Source organism: Ranitomeya imitator, chromosome 8 (assembly GCF_032444005.1).
Source record: "Ranitomeya imitator isolate aRanImi1 chromosome 8, aRanImi1.pri, whole genome shotgun sequence".
Taxonomy (NCBI): domain Eukaryota; kingdom Metazoa; phylum Chordata; class Amphibia; order Anura; family Dendrobatidae; genus Ranitomeya; species Ranitomeya imitator.
The window spans coordinates 66362505-66383428 of record NC_091289.1 but is presented as its reverse complement, the minus strand read 5'-3'; the positions used below and the strand labels follow the sequence as shown (position 1 = coordinate 66383428).

At 43.7% G+C, this 20924-nt stretch overlaps 1 protein-coding gene across 2 annotated transcripts in view; it reads right to left on the bottom strand.

The window, feature by feature from the left end:
- Positions 1-20924, bottom strand: part of LOC138647792 (cytochrome P450 2D6-like) — a 138302-nt gene that overhangs the window by 16858 nt on the left and 100520 nt on the right. Inside the window, exons 5-7 of one of the 2 annotated variants that reach the window (XM_069737051.1) lie at positions 20393-20566; positions 6080-6221; positions 5782-5969 (exon numbers count right to left, since the gene is read on the bottom strand). In XM_069737051.1, coding sequence (XP_069593152.1) covers positions 5782-5969; positions 6080-6221; positions 20393-20566 — 504 coding nt within the window. The remainder of the gene's footprint in view (positions 1-5781; positions 5970-6079; positions 6222-20392; positions 20567-20924) is intronic. The other variant, XM_069737052.1, reaches the window with a different exon arrangement.

Below are 20924 nucleotides of genomic sequence, written 5' to 3'. Positions count from 1 at the left end.
CCTTCCCGACTCCACATACGGCAATCAGACTAGTTCCCTGGATCAACGCCCTATCAAGGAATCTAGTGTATATACCCTGTAACATTATACTTTTCCAGAAAGGTATCCAGTCCCCTCTTAAATTTAAGTAATGAATCACTCATTACAACATCAAACGGCAGAGAGTTCCATAGTCTCACTGCTCTTACAGTAAAGAATCCACGTCTGTTATTATGCTTAAACCTTTTTTCCTCCAAACGCAGAGGATGCTCCCTTGTCCTGGTTTCAGGTCTATGATTAAAAAGATCATCAGAAAGGTCTTTGTACTGTCCCCTCATATATTTATACATTAACATAAGATCACCCCTTAGTCTTCGTTTTTCCAAACTAAATAGCCCCAAGTGTAATAACCTATCTTGATATTGCAGACCCCCCAGTCCTCTAATAACCTTGGTCGCTCTTCTCTGCACCCGCTCTAGTTCAGCTGTCTTTCTTATACACCGGAGACCAGAACTGTGCACAGTATTCTAAGTGTGGTCGAACTAGTGACTTGAATAGAGGTAAAATTATGTTCTCCTGATGAGCATCTATGCCTCTTTTAATGCATCCCATTATTTTATTTGCCTTTGTAGCAGCTGCCTGACACTGGCCACTGAATATGAGTTTGTCATCCACCCATACACCCAGGTCTTTTTCATTGCCCAGAGTTTTAGAATTAAGCACATAATTATACATCTTATTACTTCTACCCAAGTGCATGACCTTACATTTATCCCCATTAAAGCTCATTTGCCATTTATCAGCCCAAGCTTCTAGTTTACATAAATCATCCTGTAATATAAAATTGTCCTCCCCTGTATTGATTACCCTGCAGAGTTTAGTGTCATCTGCAAATATTGAAATTCTACTCTGAATGCCCCCTACAAGGTCATTAATAAATATGTTAAAAAGAAGAGGGCCCAATACTGACCCCTGTGGTACCCCACTGCTAACCACTACCCAGTCCGAATGTGCTCCATTAATAAACACCCTTTGTTTCCTATCCCTGAGCCAGCTCTCAACCCACTTGCACATATTTTCCCCTATCCCCATTATTCTCATTTTATGTATCAACCTTTTGTGTGGCACCATATCAAAAGCTTTTGAAAAGTCCATATACACTACATCCACTGGGTTCCCTTGGTCCAATCCGGAACTTACCTCTTCATAGAAACTGATCAAATTAGTCTGACATGAACGGTCCCTAGTAAACCCGTGCTGATACTGGGTCATAAGGTTATTCCTCTTCAGATACTCCAGTATAGCATCCCTTAGAATGCCCTCCAGGATTTTACCCACAGTAGAGGTTAAGCTTACTGGCCTATAATTTCCGAGTTCAGTTTTTGTCCCCTTTTTGAATATTGGCACCACATTTGCTATACGCCAGTCCTGTGGTACAGACCCTGTTATTATGGAGTCTTTAAATATTAAAAATAATGGTCTATCAATGACTGTACTTAATTCCTGCAGTACTCGAGGGTGTATCCCATCCGGGCCCGGAGATTTGTCAACTTTAGTGATTTTTAGACGCCGCCGCACTTCCTGCTGGGTTAAGCAGGTGACATTTAATGGGGAATTTTTATCACTAGACATTTTGTCTGCCATGGGATTTTCTTGTGTAAATACTGATGAAAAAAAGTCATTTAGCATATTGGCTTTTTCCTCATCCTCATCCACCATTTCACCCAGACTATTTTTAAGGGGGCCAACACTATCATTTTTTAGTTTCTTACTATTTATGTAGTTAAAGAATATTTTAGGATTATTTTTAATCTCTCTCTGGCAATGAGTCTCTCTGTCTCAATCTTTGCTGCCTTGATTTGCTTTTTACAGAATGTATTTAATTTTCTGTATTTATTTAATGCCTCATCACTACCTACTTCCTTTAATTCTCTAAATGCTTTCTTTTTGTCACTTATTGCGCCCCTTACAGCTCTATTTAGCCATATTGGTTTCCTCCTATTCCTAGTATGTTTATTCCCATACGGTATATACTGTGCACAGGTCCTATCCAGGATGCTAATAAATGTCTCCCATTTTCTTTGTGTATTTTTGTGTCTCAGGATATCGTCCCAGTTAATTGCACCAAGATCGTCTCTCATCCATTGGAAATTTGCCCTCCTGAAGTTTACTGTCCTTGTAATCCCTCTATTACACATCTTTTTAAAGGATACATGAAAACCTATTATTTTGTGATCGCTATTACCCAAGTGACCCCCAACCCTTATATTTGATATGCGGTCTGGCCTGTTGGTTAATATTAGGTCTAGCAGTGCCCCCCTTCTTGTTGGGTCCTGAACCAGTTGTGAAAGGTAATTGTCTCTTATAGTTGTCAAAAACCGATTACCTTTGCTGGAACTGCAGGTTTCTGTTCCCCAATCTATTTCAGGGTAGTTGAAGTCCCCCATAATAATGACTTCTCCTTGACTTCTCCCCCAAAGAAGCCTACGCGAAACGCGCGTAGGGGCTGGCGGTGCCATCTATACACCACGACCAACATGGGTGAGGTCCAGTCCTATATACTGTTGTAGGTTACAATGTTCATAGGGATTGTCTATGTGCTTTTACATACAGAAGGACTCGGTTAGTGAACTTGTGACCTCTGGTCGTATACTCCGGGTGTGATATTTGGTGCCTGTTACCTATGTCCGTTAATCACAATATTACCCAATTATGATTATGAGTTTTCTGTATGTCATTTGACTATTTTATTGTTATGAGTACAAATAAATGATGGATTTTATACACCTTTAAATGGCAGTTTGGTGACTCCTTCTCTGATTATATATGCATTGCCTAGGAGTCTTTTCTGTCCGTCTTTGGACCTATATGTGGCTCTGTTCATATTATTTATATACCCCTCACTTATCTGTACGGTCATTTCTGAACAGACTATAGCCCTGCAAGTTAACAGCCCAGTCATGGCTCTCATCCTGCCATGTCTCAGATATCCCCACCATGTCATAATTATGCTCCAACAACATTAGTTCTAATTCGTCCATTTTGTTGGCGAGGCTTCTGGCATTAGTATACATACATTTTATGTATCGCTCTGCACCTCTATTCTTTCTTAAATTATTAACTGTTTCTAACCCCACCCCCATGCCACCGCCACCGCCAACTTCCTTATTTGTGCCCAGGTCTCTATCTGCACTATCTTCCCCTCCTATAAAATGAATACCCTCCCCCCCAATTCCTAGTTTAAACACTCCTCCAACCTTCTAGCCATTTTCTCCCCCAACACAGCTGCACCCTCCCCTTTGAGGTGCAGCCCGTCCCTAGCGTAGAGCCTGTAGCCAACTGAGAAGTCGGCCCAGTTCTGCAGGAAACCAAACCCCTCCTTCCTACACCAATTCTTGAGCCACTTATTAACCTCCCTAATCTCCCGTTGCCTCTCTGGCGTGGCACGTGGTACAGGCAGTATTTCGGAAAATACCACGTTGGAGGTCCTTGCTTTCAGCTTGCAGCCTAATTCCCTGAAATCATCTTTAAGGACCTTCCACCTACCTCTAACTTTGTTATTTGTGCCAATGTGCACCATGACCGCTGGGTCCTCACCAGCCCCTCCCAATAATCTGTCCACCCGATCAGCGATGTGTCGGACTCGAACGCCAGGAAGGCAGCACACCATTCGACGATCCCTGTCTTTGTGACAGATTGCCCTATCTGTTCCCCTAATAATTGAGTCCCCCACTACCAGCACCTGTCTGGCCTGCCCTGCTCTCCTATTTCCCTCCTTACTGGAGCAGTCACTCCCCCGGCTTTCAGAGGACATGCCTGGCTGCAGCAGTGCTACCCCTGTGCTGGCACCCCCCTCATCTGGCAATTTAGCAAACTTATTGGGGTGTTCCAGATCAGGACTAGCCTCCCTGGCACTCTTCCCTCTACCCCGCTTCCTAACTGTCACCCAGCTTGCTACTTCATCGTCCTGCAGCTCCATCCCACCATCCCCCCCTCATCTGTCCCATTGAGCGTCTGCTTCGTGAGCAGAAGACTCCTCTCCATATTGTCTATGGATCTCAGTGTTGCCAGCTGCACATTTAGATTCAGAATCTGGTTTTCCAAATGCACAACGTGCTCACATCTCGCACAGCAGTATGCACCCTCGATCAAGGACTGCATACATGTGGCAAGATGTGCACTGGATGGCATTAACAAGAGTGGAGCGCATTTCCTAATGGGGATTGCACCAGACAGAAGAGTTAAATAAAAAAAAAAAATAAATAAATACAAAGTATTAATAAAAAAATAAAAAAACAGACAGCAATTCAGTACTTCCTCCTTTGGAAACTCCCTGACTCCAAAGTCACTGAATCACAAGTCACACTTACCGCAGTTCACACTTACGCTCAGCTCACACTCAGCTCGCTCACACTCGCTTTGCTGGAGATTTATAGATTTTTTTTTTCTCTAGTTTCCTTAACAGCAATCCACCTTGCTGTCCAGATGCACTTCCAAAAAGGACTGGAGCCCCAAACAGCTGCCCCTTATAAACCCTTAATTATGAGCCCCCACCCTAAGTTAACCCCTTATGAATATAGCTACCCCCAATTCAGCAACTCACACCAATTCACACAGGTATCTGTTAAAGGCTTTCCAAATACCTCTTCACTGAATCACAAGTCACTCTTACCGCTGTTCACACTTACGCTCAGCTCATACTCAGCTCCAGTCCTTATACATTACCACACGAGGCTCTGTCCCCCCACATTACCACACGAGGCTTCGTCCTCATACATTACCACACGAGGCTGCGTCCCCATACATTACCACACGAGGCTCTGTCCCCACACATTACCATACAAGGCTCCACCCCAACACATTAGCACACGAGACTTTGTCCTCACACATTACCACACGAGGCTGCGTCCCCACACATTACCACACGAGGCTTCGTCCTCACACATTACCACATGAGGCTGTGTCCCCACACATTACCACACGAGGCTCTGTCCCCACACATTACCACATGAGGCTGCGTCCCCACACATTACCACACGAAGCTCTGTCCCCACACATTACCATACGAGGCTCCGCCCCCACACATTACCACACAAGGCTCTGTCCCCACACATTACCACATGAGGCTCCGCCCCCACATTACCACAAGCAGCACTTCCTTTCTATGTAATTCAACCACTTCAGCCAAGGTAAACTTACGTTTAATTGCATCCGCATTCTCCCAAACAAAATGAGCCAAGAAAAGTCACCAGATCCATCTCACAGGCCGCAGGAAAATCCGGATAACGATGCAGTAGCTGATCGACAACAACAATATCGACAAAATCGTAGGATTGGTTATCAACAATGAACACCTGAGCAGATTGATAAGGACAGAGAGATATCACAAGGTTTATATTAGATAGCAATGAGTGTGCCAAGCGTTAGCTGGCTGGAAACAGCTAGTACTTCATAGATCCCAACATAAGAGCCCCAACGGGGACTTAATCCTTCATTGTCTCTTTACAAGACATATCTAATTATCAGTGAGGTTTGACAAAGACCCAGGAAGGGTTGAAACGTAACCTTACCTTCAGTGTTTCATCTTTCTGTGGTGCTGTCCTGCACATGTTATAAATACTAAAAATTGTTTTCCAAGTTATACTTGCAAAAAGGACTGCTTTGCTCTTGTGCTCAGTAACAGAATGGTTTGTTTTCAGGCTGCTCGCTGAAATAATGTCATATTTATCACTGCAGACCCTGAATATTTCCATTATAATTCTGATAGTAGAAAAATGTAAGACATTACTGATCGGATTTTACCTTTCTAATAAGGTAACCTTTTATCTCCATGTCTCGGTAGGTCATATGAGGCAAAGACAAGGGAAGAATATCCCCACATCGTTGTACTTCATGGATCACAGCATTAGTATATGGCATTTGTAGAACATCTCCCATTGTTGGTTTCCGCGTCCTCCCAATTACTCGATCAATTTCTCCCTGTACTTTGGCTGAACACAAATTAGCGTTACTACAGGAATATTTAGCCATACCTAAGTTACGATATGATGAATATACCTTACTATGTGATTACTACACCTTACTATGTGTTTATACTCACATTGTACATCTGGGTAGAGGATCATAAACAGCACTGCCCACCTCAGGGTGGTACTTGTAGTTTCTGAGCCACCGCTAAATAAATCATATGTTGTCAAGAGCAGGTTTGTTTCATTAAAACTACTGGAACCATCTTCTTTCACCTAGAAGAAATCAATTTTAGTAATATGGAGCTTGTGTTATATGCTATATCTACCAGGAGTTATTTGTACTATACTTCACTGCCTAAGGACGTGACAGAGTCTGGAGACTCCGTAGAGAATGTTCTGCTGCCTGCAACATCCTCCAGCATAACCGATTTGGCAATGGGTCAGTAATGGTGTGGGGAGGCATTTCTTTGGAGGGCTGCCAGAGATACTCTGACTTCCATTAGATACCAGGATAAGATACTCAGACCCGCTGTGAGACCATATCCAGGTGCACTGGGGACTGGGTTTCTTCTGATGCATGACAAAGCTAGGCCTCATGTGGCTGAAGTGTGTCAGCAGTTACCGCATGATGAAGGTACTGATGCCTTCCTTGTCTCAAGGCATTTCCACTGAAGTTGGATCAGCCTCTAATTTGATTTTCCACTTTGATTTTGAGTATCATTCCAAATCCAGACCTCCATGGGATATTCATTTTGATTTAAGTTGATGATTTTTATGTTTTGTTGTTCTCATCATGTCTTGTTCCATTCATCAATGCCACGTTGCACCACAGACTGTGCAAGATTTGTCTGATGCTTTAATCCAAGCTTGGGAGGAAATCCGTCAGGAAAACATCCTCCGCCTCATCAGGAACATGCCCAGCTGTTGTATGAAGGGCATACAGGCACATGGAGGCCACACACACTATTGAACATAATTTCCTTGTCTTGAAACATTTCAACTGAAGTTGTATCAGCCTGTAATTAGATTTTCCACTTTGATTTTCAGTATCATTCCAAATCCAGACCTCAATGGGATATTAATTTTGATTTAAATTGTTGCTTTTTATGTTTTGTTGTTCTCAACGTATTTCACTATGTAACGAAAATAGAATTACAACTTGAATATTTAATTTGGTGATATCTAGGATGTATTATTTTAATGCTCCTTTTATTTATTGAACTATGCATTTACAGTTGTGCTCAAAAGTTTACATACCCCGGCAGAATTTTTGATTTCTTGGCCTTTTTTTCAGAGAATATGAATGATAACACCAAACTTTTTCTCCTCTCATGGTTAGTGGTTGGGTGAAGCCATTTATTGTCAAAGTACTGTGCTTTCTCTTCTTAAATCATAATGAAAACCCAAAACATCCAAATTGCCTTGAGAAAAGTTTACATACCCTGGTGATTTTGGCCTGATAACATGTACAGACGTTGACAGAAATGGGTTTGAATGGCAACTAAAGGTAACATCCTCACCTGTGACCTGTTTGCTTGTAATCAGTGTGTGTATAAAGGCTAAGTGAGTTTTTTGGGATGCAGACTGACTCTTGCATCTTTCATCCAGCCACTGACGTTTCTGGATTATGAGTCATGGGGAAAGCAAAAGAATTGTCAATGGATATATGGGACAAGGTAGTTGAACTGTATAAAACAGGAAAGGGATACAAAAAGATATTCAAGGAATTGAGAATGCCAGTCAGCAGTGTTCAATCTGTGATTAGCAAATAGAAAATCAGGGGCTTCGTAAAAGCAAAACCATGGTCAGGTAGACCAACAAAAATGTCCACAACTGCCAGGGAAAATGTTTGGGATGCAAAGAAAAACCCACAAATAATATCAGCTGAAATACAGGACTCTCTGAAAACTAGCAGTGTGGCTGTTTCAAAATGCACAATAAGGAGGCACTTGAAGAAAAATGGGCTGCATGGTCGAGTTGCCAGAAGAAAGACATTACTCCACAAATGCCACAAAGAATCTTGTCTACAATATGCAAAACAGCAAGAGACAAGCCTCAAAATTTTTGGAACAAGGTAATTTGGAGTGATGAGACCAAAATTGAACTTTTTGGCCACAACTTTAAACATTACATTTGGAGAGAGGTCAACAAGGCCTATGATGAAAGGAACACCATTGCTACTGTAAAGCACGGAGGTGGATCACTGATGTTTTGGTATGTGTGAGCTACAAAGGAACAGGAAACTTGGTCAAAGTTGAAGGAAAGATGAATGCAGCACATTATCAGCAAATTTGCACTCATCAGCCTGGAAGATGTGCATGGGACGTACTTGGACATTCCAACATGACAACTATCCAAAACACAAGGCCAAGTCGACCTCAGTGGCTACTGCAGAACAAAGGGGACAAGCGCGGAGTTCATGCTAGACAGCCCAGAAATTTACAGGAACTGGAGGCTTTTTGCCAAGAAGAGTGGTCAGCTTTGCCATCTGAGAAAATAAATAACCTAATCCACAACTACCACAAAAGACTTGAAGCTGTCAATAATGTTAGAGGGGCAATACACAGTATTAAGAAATGGGGTTTGTAAACTTTTGATCAGGGTCATTTGGATGTTAAAAAGATGAGAGAGGCCTGTAATTGACATCATAGGTAGACCGCAACTATTAGAGCCAAAATGAGAAAAGAAACCCAGAAAATCACCTTGTCTGATTTAGCAAGATTTATTTTGCAAATTATGGTAGAAAATAAGTATGTGGTCAATAGCAAAAGTTAATTTCGATATTTTGTTATAAATACTTTGTTGGCAATGACAGAAGTCTGTAAGTCTTCACAAGGTCCCACACACTGTTGGTGGTATGTTGGCCCATTAGTCCATGCAGATCTCCTCTAGAGCAGTGATGTTTTGGGCCTGTCGCTGGGCAACATGGACTTTCAACTTCCTCCATAGGTTTTCTGTGGGGTTGAGATTTGGAGACTGGCTAAGCCACTCCAGGACCTTCGTATGCTTCTTACGAAGCCACTCCTTTGTTGCCCTGGCGGTGTGCTTGGGATCATTATCATGCTGAAAGACCCATCCATGTTTCATCTTCAATGCTCTTGCTGGTGGAAGAAGGTTTGCACTCAAAATCTCACGATACATGGCTCCATTCATTCTTTCATGTACATGGATCAGTCATCCTGGTCCCTTTGCAGAGAAACAGCCCCAAAGCATGATGTTGCCACCCCCATGCTTCACAGTAGGTATGGTGTTCTTTGGATGCAACTCAGCATTCTGTCTCCTCCAAACACGACTAGTTTTATTTCTGCCAAACAGTTATACTTTGGTTTCATCAGACCATATGACAGTCTCCCAATACTCTTCTGGATAATCCAAATGCTCTCTAGCAAACTTCAGGCTGGTCCGGACATGTACTGGCTTAAGCAGCGGGACATGTCTGACACTGCAGGATCTGAGTCCCTGGCGGTGTAGTATGTTACTGATGGTAGCCTTTGTTACGGTAGTCCCAGCTCTATGCAGGTCATTCATTAGGTCCCCCCATGTGGTTCTGGGATTTTTGCTCACCTTTCTTGGGATCATTCTGACCCCACGGGGTGAGATCTTGCGTGGAGCCCCAGATCAAGGGACATTATTAGTGGTCTTGTATGTCTTCCATTTTCTTATTATTGCTCCCACAGTTGATTTTGTCACACCAAGCTGCTTGCTTATTGCATATTCAGTCTTCCCAGCCTGGTGCAGGGCTGCAATTTTGTTTCTAGAGTCCTTTGACAGCTCTTTGGTCTTCACCATAGTGGAGTTTGGAGTGTGACTGTTTGAGTTTGTGGACAGGTTTCTTTTATACTGATAACAAGTTCAAACAGGTTCAATTACTACAGGTAATGAAAGGAGGACACAGGAGCATCTTAAAGAAGAAGTTACAGGTCTGTGAGAGCCGGAAATCTTGCATGTTTTTAGTAGACCAAATAATTATTTTCCAATGTAATTTGCAAAATAAATCTTGCCAAATCGGACAAGGTGATTTTTTCGATTTGTTTACTCATTTTGACTCTTATAGCTGTGGTCTAGTTATGATGTAAATTACAAGCCTCTCTCATCTTTTTAAGTGGGAGAACTTGCACAATTGGTGGCTGACTAAATACTTTTTTCCCCCATTGTATATATATACAGTATATATATATATAAATATATATATATATATATATATATATATATACGTATGTGCATCTGTCATATAATAGAATGAGAATATTTCCTTGTCTTTTTCATGAGATTTGCACAACAGCACAGGTGCTGACATTTTCTTTGAAGACATAGAGTCAGGGCTGAAAGTGTTGGAACCCTTGAAATTGTTCCAGGGAATTAAGTTTTCTCAAAGAAAATTATTGCAATTACATATGTTTTGTAAGGCTACGTTCACACTAGCGTTTCCCGTTTTGCATCGTGTTTGCGTCGGGCGACGCAGCGGCGACGCATGCGTCATGCACCCCTATATTTAACATGGGGGACGCATGCGTCTTTTTGTGCTGCGTAGTGTGACGCATGCGTCTTTTTTGCCGCAAGCGTCGGACCAAGAAAACGCAACAAGCTGCATTTTCTTGCGTCCAAATTTCGGCAAAAAACGACGCTTGCGTTGCAAAACGCAGCGTTTTTGCGTGCGTTTTGCCGCGTTTTTCCGTGCGTTGTGCGTTGCGTCGCCGACGCAGCGGCGCACAACGCTAGTGTGAATGTAGCCTTATGCATGTGTTTATTTCCTTTGTGTATATTGGAACAACATAAAAACTGAGAAAAAAAGGGTAAATTCAACATAATTTCAAAGAGAACCCCAAATATGGACTGTACAAATTTTTTGGAACCACCACCTTAATATTTGGTCGCACACACTTTGAATAAATAACGGCAATAAATCGCTTCCTTTAACTATCAACAAGATTCTTACACCTTTCAACTGGAAATTTAGACTACTCATCTTTTGCAAACTGCTCCAGATCTCTCATGTTTAAAGGGGGTCTTCTCCCAACAGCGATTTTTACATCTCTCCAAAGTTGTCTAATGAGATTTAGATCAAGACTTATTGCTGGCCACTTCAGAACTTTCCAGCGATATGTTTTCATCCATTTCTGGGTGCTTTCTGAAGTATGTTTGGGGTCATTGTCCTGCTGGAAAATCCATGACCTAGGATGCAAACCCAGCTTTCTGACACTGAGCACTACATTGCTTTGGTAATCTTCAGATTTCATGATGCCTTGCACACAGTCAAGGCATCCACTGCCAGAGGCAGCAAAACAACCCTAAAACATCTCTGAACCTCCACCATATTTGACTGTAGGTACTGTGTTCTTTGTTTTATTGGCCTCATTCCATTTTTGGCAAACAGCAGAATGATATGCTTTAACAAAAAGCTCTATCTTGGTCTCAATTGTCCTCAAGATGCTTTTCCAGAATGATTTTGGCTTACTATGTATCTGTGTCAGCAGTGGGGTCCTCCTGGGCCTCCTGCAATAATGTTTAATTTCATTGAAATGTTGATGAATAGTTCTCTTTGACGGTGTTGCACTTTGAGCCTTCAGGACAGCTTTAATTTCTTTGGAACTTGATTGGGGTTGCTTTTCCATTATTCTTACTAACCTGCGTTCCAACCTTTCATCAATTTTTCTCTGCTGCTCATGTCCAGGGAGATTAGCTACAGTGCTATGGGTTGTAAACTTCTTGATTATATTGAGCACCATGGACAAAGGAACATCAAGATCTCTGAAGATGGATTTCTAACCTTGATATTGTTTTATTGTTCAACAATTTTGGTTTCCAAGTCCTCAGACAGTAAACTTCTCTTTCTTGTAGCCACGCTTTGTGTGGCACATACAGACACATAATGCAAAGTTTGAGTCAACTTCTTCCCTTTATTCTGGTTTCAGATGTGATTTTCATATTGCCAATATCCGCTACTTGCCACAGGTGAGTTTGAATGAGCATTACGTGCCTGAAACAAAGTTGGTTACCCACAATTTTGCAAAGCTGCAAACTGTCATGACTCCCGGGTATTACTGCTGCGGGAAGAACTGCACACAGCAGCAAGGGAGCTGAGCAAAGCGCCAGGTAACTAACCAGGTAACAACCAGGACCTGAACCATGTGACAGAGTAGGAGTAGGTCGGGGGCGGAGCCAGACGCCGGGGTGTAGAGGAGACGATAAACACAGGAGAGTAGTCAAACAAGCTAAGATCAGAGCCAGGAGATCACGAGGTACCAAAGGGGTGAGACAGGGGATAGTCAGAAGTGAAACCAGAGGTCAGAAATCCAAAAGAACAAACAATTGCAAACCGGGCACACACTCCATGGGGTCAGGCACAAAGACTAGACAAAACTATAGCTGACAGGGAATCCTAGTCTGGAGGATAGACAACATGGATAGACAACATGCACCAGCCAGATCTACATATCAGCCAAAATGGCTCAGCTTACTTCCGGTGCGGCAATCTTTCCGGGTTACTCCTCTCATGCGTTCTCACAGCTGCGTGGGATCTTTTCATTTCGGGTATAGTATATAAGTTTGATTGTGAGTCTAAAGGTACCTTCACACTGAGCGACTTAACAACGATATCGCTAGCGATCCGTGACGTTGCAGCGTCCTGGATAGCGATATCGTTGTCTTTGACACGCAGCAGCGATCTGGATCCTGCTGTGACATCGTTGGTCGGAGCAGAAAGGCCAGAACTTTATTTCGTCGCTGGATCTCCCGCAGACATCGCTGAATCGGCGTGTGTGATGCCGATTCAGCGATGTCTTCACTGGTAACCAGGGTAAACATCGGGTTACTAAGCGCAGGGCCGTGCTTAGTAACCCGATATTTACCCTGGTTTCCAGTGTAAATGTAAAAAAAAACCCAAACACTACATACTTACATTCCGGTGTCTGTCCCCTCGCCGTCAGCTTCCCGCACTGACTGTGAGCGCCGGCCGGCCGTAAAGCACAGCGGCTGAGACGGTGCAAGGAAACTGAGACCGGGGGACAGACACCGGAATGTACAAAGTATGTAGTGTTTTTTTTTTTTTTACATTTACAATGGTAACCAGGGTAAACATCAGGTTACTAAGCGCGGCCCTGCGCTTAGTAACCTGATGTTTACCCTGGTTACCAGGGGACTTCGGCATCGTTGGTCGCTGGAGAGCTGTCTGTGTGACAGCTCTCCAGCGACCACACAGCGACGCTGCAGCGATCGGCATCGTTGCCTATATCGCTGCAGCGTCGCTTAATGTGACGGTACCTTTAGTCTTCACTCCATTTTTACCCCTGATGAAGCCACTGCTGTGGTGACACGCGTCGGATCTAGGACCCCCCTTGGACCTCTGATTTGGTTTGCACGTTTCTGGGCATGACTGATGAGACTTATATTGCGGCCATTTTGGCTGATATGTAGATCTGGCTGGTGCATGTTGTCTATCCATATGGCCACATGTTGTGTATATACTTTTCTTTTTGGGTATGTGGCTTTATTTTAGAGCTTTATTGTCAGGCATTTGTTTATAAATTGATGACATTTGTTATTCTCATGTGCAATATGGCTGGACATATGTACTTACCCCATTCTGTCTGAATAGTGTATAAATTCCAACTATTTTTCTAGAATAACAGAATTATTTGTGTTGGGAATTTTTTAAACATTCAGGTAGTGGGGCTCTGTCTCTCAATGCAAGCATGCATGTTTTTTGATCAGTGCACATACTACAGTTGTAGCCTGTTTTGCACTATCTGCCTATAAAATCTGCTTATACATTTTTGACATTTGTCACTTTCATGTGCAGTTTGGCTGGTCACATGATATTACTCCATTTTGTCTGTACAGTTTATAAACCCCAAAGGCAGTGGGGCTTTGCTTCTCTATGCAAGCATGTATAATTTTTGATCAGTTTACATACTACAATTGCAGCTTGTTTTGCACCATTGAAATTTTTTGTCATGCAGTTATGTCTTGATATTTCATAAACATTTGTATATATTTATTGTAATAGTGCAATACCTTAATCATTGGTACTCGACTCATATGTCCAGTTCCTAGGGGTCTTCACCTCTCCATGGGGTTGTTCATTCACATTGTGTATTGAGGGTGTTCCCCAGTATTTGGTATGTCTCTTTTATCTTTGTCTTATTCAGTATTGGCATATCTTGGGCAGATCCCTGTTGTGAATTCTGTGGCAGAGCTCCCTCCTGTGGTCACAAGTGGTACTTCGGCTGGATCTCTCTGTGAGCTTCCGTTGGTGGAGGAAAGTGGTACTGCGGCTTCTGAGTTTCCTTCCTCAGGTGATGTGGTGAAGTCGTTAGGTGCTGCTCTATTTAACTCCACCTAGTGCTTTGATCCTGGCTTCCAGTCAATGTTCTAGTATTGGACCTGTTTCCTCCTGGATCGTTCCTGTGGCCTGCTGCTCTGCATAGCTAAGTTCCCCTTTGCTATTTGTTTGCTGTTTTTTTCTGTCCAGCTTGTCAATTTGTTTTTTTCTGCTTGCTGGAAGCTCTGGGACGCAGAGGGTGTACCTCCGTGCCATTAGTTCGGTACGGAGGGTCTTTTTGCCCCCTTTGCGTGGTTTTTGTAGGATTTTGTGTTGACCGCAAAGTTACCTTTCCTATCCTCGCTCTGTTCAGAAAGTTGGGCCTCACTTTGCTAAATCTATTTCATCTCTACGTTTGTCTTTTCATCTTAACTCACAGTCATTATATGTGGGGGCTGCCTTTTCCTTTGGGGTATTTCTCTGAGGCAAGGTAGGCTTATTTTCTATCTTCAGGCTAGCTAGTTTCTCAGGCCATGACGAGTTGCATAGGGAGCGTTAGGCGCAATCCACGGCTGCCTTTAGTGTGTTGGAGAGGATTAGGGATTGCGGTCAACAGAGTTCCCACGTCTCAGAGCTCGTTCTTGTTTTTTGGGTTATTGCCAGTTCACTGTATGTGCGCTGACCTCTATGTCCATTGTGGTACTGAATTACCTGTCATAACAGTACTGGAAGCCAAAAGTACTAATGATTCCCAATAGAGGGAAAAAAGAAGTTCTGAGACCATTTTTTTTTCTTTGCACTGTGTTTTGCCTTTTTTTTCCCCTAGACATTTGGGTGGTTCAGGACACAGGTGTAGCAATGGACATTAAAGGTCTGTCTTCATGTGTGGATCAGCTCACGGCAAGAGTACAAAGTATTCAAGACTTTGTGGTTCAGAATTCTATGTTAGAACCGAGAATTCCTCTTCCTGATTTGTTTTTTGGAGATAGAACTAAATTTCTGAGTTTCAAAAATAATTGTAAACTATTTCTGGCTTTGAAACCTCGCTCCTCTGGTGACCCAGTTCAACAAGTTAGGATCGTTATTTCTTTTTTGCGTGGCGACCCTCAGGACTGGGCATTTTCTCTTGCGTCAGGAGATCCTGCATTAAGTAATATCGATGCATTTTTCCTGGCGCTCGGATTGCTGTACGATGAGCCTAATTCTGTGGATCAGGCAGAGAAGAATTTGCTGGCTCTGTGTCAGGGTCAGGATGAAATAGAGGTATATTGTCAGAAATTTAGAAAGTGGTCCGTACTCACTCAGTGGAATGAAGGTGCGCTCGCAGCTATTTTCAGAAAAGGTCTCTCTGAAGCCCTTAAGGATGTCATGGTGGGATTTCCTATGCCTGCTGGTCTGAATGAGTCTATGTCTTTGGCCATTCAGATCGGTCGACGCTTGCGCGAGCGTAAATCTGTGCACCATTTGGCGGTATTACCTGAGCTTAAACCTGAGCCTATGCAGTGCGATAGGACTTTGACCAGAGTTGAACGGCAAGAACACAGACGTCTGAATGGGCTGTGTTTCTACTGTGGTGATTCCACTCATGCTATCTCTGATTGTCCTAAGCGCACTAAGCGGTTCGCTAGGTCTGCCACCATTGGTACGGTACAGTCAAAATTTCTTCTGTCTGTTACCTTGATCTGCTCTTTGTCATCGTATTCTGTCATGGCATTTGTGGACTCAGGCGCTGCTCTGAATTTGATGGACTTGGAGTATGCTAGGCGTTGTGGGTTTTTCTTGGAGCCCTTGCAGTGTCCTATTCCATTGAGAGGAATTGATGCTACGCCTTTGGCCAAGAATAAGCCTCAGTACTGGACCCAGCTGACCATGTGCATGGCTCCTGCACATCAGGAGGTTATTCGCTTTCTGGTGTTGCATAATCTGCATGATGTGGTCGTGTTGGGGTTGCCATGGCTACAAGTCCATAATCCAGTATTAGATTGGAAATCCATGTCTGTGTCCAGCTGGGGTTGTCAGGGGGTACATGGTGATGTCCCATTTCTGACTATTTCGTCATCCACCCCTTCTGAGGTTCCTGAGTTCTTGTCTGATTACCGGGATTTATTTGATGAGCCCAAGTCCGATACCCTACCTCCGCATAGGGATTGTGATTGTGCTATCGATTTGATTCCTGGTAGTAAATTCCCTAAAGGTCGACTGTTTAATTTATCTGTGCCTGAGCACGCCGCTATGCGCAGTTATGTGAAGGAGTCTTTGGAGAAGGGGCATATTCGCCCGTCATCGTCGCCATTAGGAGCAGGGTTCTTTTTTGTAGCCAAGAAGGATGGTTCACTGAGACCTTGTATAGATTACCGCCTTCTAAATAAGATCACGGTTAAATTTCAGTACCCCTTGCCATTGTTATCTGATTTGTTTGCTCGGATTAAGGGGGCTAGTTGGTTCACCAAGATAGATCTTCGTGGTGCGTATAATCTTGTGCGTATTAAGCGAGGCGATGAGTGGAAAACTGCATTTAATACGCCCGAGGGCCATTTTGAGTATCTAGTAATGCCATTCGGACTTGCCAATGCTCCATCAGTGTTTCAGTCCTTTATGCATGACATCTTCCGAGAGTACCTGGATAAATTCCTGATTGTGTACTTAGATGACATTTTGATCTTCTCGGATGATTGGGAGTCTCATGTGAAGCAGGTCAGAACGGTGTTTCAGGTCCTGCGTGCTAATTCTTTGTTTGTGAAGGGATCAAAGTGTCTCTTTGGTGTTCAGAAGGTTTCATTTTTGGGGTTCATCTTTTCCCCTTCTACTATCGAGATGGACCCTGTTAAGGTCCAAGCCATCCATAATTGGACTCAGCCGACATCTCTGAAAAGTCTGCAAAAGTTCCTGGGCTTTGCTAATTTTTATCGTCGCTTCATCTGCAATTTTTCTAGTATTGCTAAACCATTGACCGATTTGACCAAGAAAGGTGCTGATTTGGTCAATTGGTCTTCTGCTGCGGTGGAAGCTTTTCAAGAGTTGAAGCGTCGTTTTTCTTCTGCCCCTGTGTTGTGTCAACCAGATGTTTCGCTTCCGTTCCAGGTCGAGGTTGATGCTTCTGAGATTGGAGCAGGGGCTGTTTTGTCGCAGAGAAGTTTTGATTGCTCGGTGATGAAACCATGTGCCTTCTTTTCCAGGAAGTTTTCGCCTGCTGAGCGAAATTATGATGTGGGCAATCGAGAGTTGCTGGCCATGAAGTGGGCATTCGAGGAGTGGCGTCATTGGCTTGAAGGAGCTAAGCATCGCGTGGTGGTCTTGACTGATCATAAGAACTTGACTTATCTCGAGTCCGCCAAGCGGTTGAATCCTAGACAAGCTCGTTGGTCGTTGTTTTTTGCCCGTTTTGACTTTGTGATTTCATACCTTCCGGGCTCTAAAAATGTGAAGGCGGATGCTCTGTCTAGGAGTTTTGTGCCCGACTCTCCGGGTGTATCTGAGCCGGCGGGTATCCTCAAAGAGGGAGTAATTGTGTCTGCCATCTCCCCTGATTTGCGGTGGGTGCTGCAAAAATTTCAGGCTAATAAACCTGATCGTTGCCCAGCGGAGAGACTGTTTGTCCCTGATAGGTGGACGAATAAAGTTATCTCTGAGGTTCATTGTTCGGTGTTGGCTGGTCATCCTGGAATCTTTGGTACCAGAGAGTTAGTGGCTAGATCCTTTTGGTGGCCATCTCTGTCGCAGGATGTGCGTACTTTTGTGCAGTCCTGTGGGATTTGTGCTCGGGCTAAGCCCTGCTGTTCTCGTGCCAGTGGGTTGCTTTTGCCCTTGCCGGTCCCGAAGAGGCCTTGGACACATATCTCTATGGATTTTATTTCAGATCTTCCCGTCTCTCAAAAGATGTCGGTCATTTGGGTGGTCTGTGATCGCTTCTCTAAGATGGTCCATTTGGTACCCTTGTCTAAATTGCCTTCCTCCTCTGATTTGGTGCCATTGTTTTTCCAGCATGTGGTTCGTTTACATGGCATTCCAGAGAATATCGTTTCTGACAGAGGTTCCCAGTTTGTTTTGAGGTTTTGGCGAGCCTTTTGTGGTAGGATGGGCATTGACTTGTCTTTTTCCTCGGCTTTCCATCCTCAGACTAATGGCCAGACCGAACGAACCAATCAGACCTTGGAAACATATCTGAGATGCTTTGTTTCTGCTGATCAGGATGACTGGGTGTCCTTTTTGCCTTTGGCTGAGTTCGCCCTTAATAATCGGGCCAGCTCGGCTACCTTGGTTTCACCGTTTTTCTGCAACTCTGGGTTCCATCCTCGTTTCTCTTCAGGGCAGGTTGAGTTTTACGGACTGTCCTGGTGTGGATATTGTGGTGGACAGGTTGCAGCAGATTTGGACTCATGTGGTGGACAATTTGACTTTGTCCCAGGAGAAGGCTCAACGTTTCGCTAATCGCAGACGCTGTGTGGGTTCCCAGACTTCGGGTTGGGGACTTGGTTTGGTTATCTTCTCGTCATATTCCTATGAAGGTTTCCTCTCCTAAGTTTAAACCTCGTTTTATTGGTCCGTATAGGATTTCTGAGGTTCTTAATCCTGTGTCTTTTCGTCTGACCCTTCCAGATTCTTTTTCCATACATAACGTATTCCATAGGTCATTGTTGCAGAGATACGTGGCACCTATGGTTCCATCTGTTGATCCTCCTGCCCCGGTTTGGGTGGAGGGGGAGTTGGAGTATATTGTGGAGAAGATTTTGGATTCTCGTGTTTCAAGGCGGAAACTCCAGTATCTGGTTAAGTGGAAGGGTTATGCTCAGGAAGATAATTCCTGGGTCTTTGCCTCTGATGTCCATGCTCCCGATCTTGTTTGTGCCTTTCATATGGCTCATCCTGGTCGTCCTGGGAGCTCTGGTGAGGGTTCGGTGACCCCTCCTCAAGGGGGGGTACTGTTGTGAATTCTGTGGCAGAGCTCCCTCCTGTGGTCACAAGTGGTACTTCGGCTGGTTCTCTCTGTGAGCTTCCGTTGGTGGAGGAAAGTGGTACTGCGGCTTCTGAGTTTCCTTCCTCAGGTGATGTGGTGAAGTCGTTAGGTGCTGCTCTATTTAACTCCACCTAGTGCTTTGATCCTGGCTTCCAGTCAATGTTCTAGTATTGGACCTGTTTCCTCCTGGATCGTTCCTGTGGCCTGCTACTCTGCATAGCTAAGTTCCTCTTTGCTATTTGTTTGCTGTTTTTTTCTGTCCAGCTTGTCAATTTGTTTTTTTCTGCTTGCTGGAAGCTCTGGGACGCAGAGGGTGTACCTCCGTGCCGTTAGTTCGGTACGGAGGGTCTTTTTGCCCCCTTTGCGTGGTTTTTGTAGGATTTTGTGTTGACCGCAAAGTTACCTTTCCTATCCTCGCTCTGTTCAGAAAGTTGGGCCTCACTTTGCTAAATCTATTTCATCTCTACGTTTGTCTTTTCATCTTAACTCACAGTCATTATATGTGGGGGCTGCCTTTTCCTTTGGGGTATTTCTCTGAGGCAAGGTAGGCTTATTTTCTATCTTCAGGCTAGCTAGTTTCTCAGGCCGTGCCGAGTTGCATAGGGAGCGTTAGACGCAATCCACGGCTGCCTTTAGTGTGTTGGAGAGGATTAGGGATTGCGGTCAACAGAGTTCCCACGTCTCAGAGCTCGTTCTTGTTTTTTGGGTTATTGCCAGTTCACTGTATGTGCGCTGACCTCTATGTCCATTGTGGTACTGAATTACCTTTCATAACAGATCCCCTATCATTATATTTTTTTGTTATTGTTGATGGTGCCCTCCACCCCTGTTTTGTCTTATATGCTGGATGTCAGCAGAGCTCAATGATCCCTATTGTGTGAAATGGAACTCATCAGGTTTGCATCATGTTTTTGGCATTTTACCTGCATTTTTACGTAGTATGCTGCACTATTTTGGCCATGACTCTAAGAGTGAAATTTCTCTTGCGCAAGAGAAATTGACATGCTGTGGTCTGGAAAGATGTGCTGCATGTCCATCTCCACGGGTGAGCTGCGGGTGTCTGTGGATGCATAGTTGGCATGGGATTTTTTGAAATCCCACTCACTTTGCTGTAACATCTGCACATAAGTATGCAGCGTCCAACCCGCAGCGTTTACTGAACGTCTGCACATCCCCAGAAACCTTTAACGCAATCCAAACTGAACATAACAATTATAAAAGTGTTCCTACCTTTTCCATCTCCACTAGGTAGGCATCAATAAAGTCTCGGGCGTAGTTTGGATCCCAAGTTTTTTTATGCTCTAAAATCATTTCCTTTAGGAAAGCGATCAGTTCATACTGTGGTTGCATCACTCGGTCAACAAGCCATGGGATGTGGTTGAGAAATGGAATTTCATTTAGAATCTAAAAAATATATGAATTGTACAATGTAATAATTAATACCTTCATATGAGTGACTGACTGTTTAGTGTGTTCTTGGCAACATGAATCATACATCATTTGCTGATGCTAGACAAATAAAGTGATCCTTTGTTATATACTAAATTAGCTACATTTCTCAACCATACACTGTTCCGTAGTGTGGTAAATTTCTTTGATCTCTAAAACTGCTAAAAGGCTTTTAAACATTTTGTAGGCCTCTATTTCTCAGACATACAGTGTTACGTGGTTGCGTCTCCGTGCAGCTGAGAAATGGATGAAGGCGGATGCCGAAATGTGCGTTGGGGCTGGCATCATCACCCACTAGGAGGTAATACTTTCT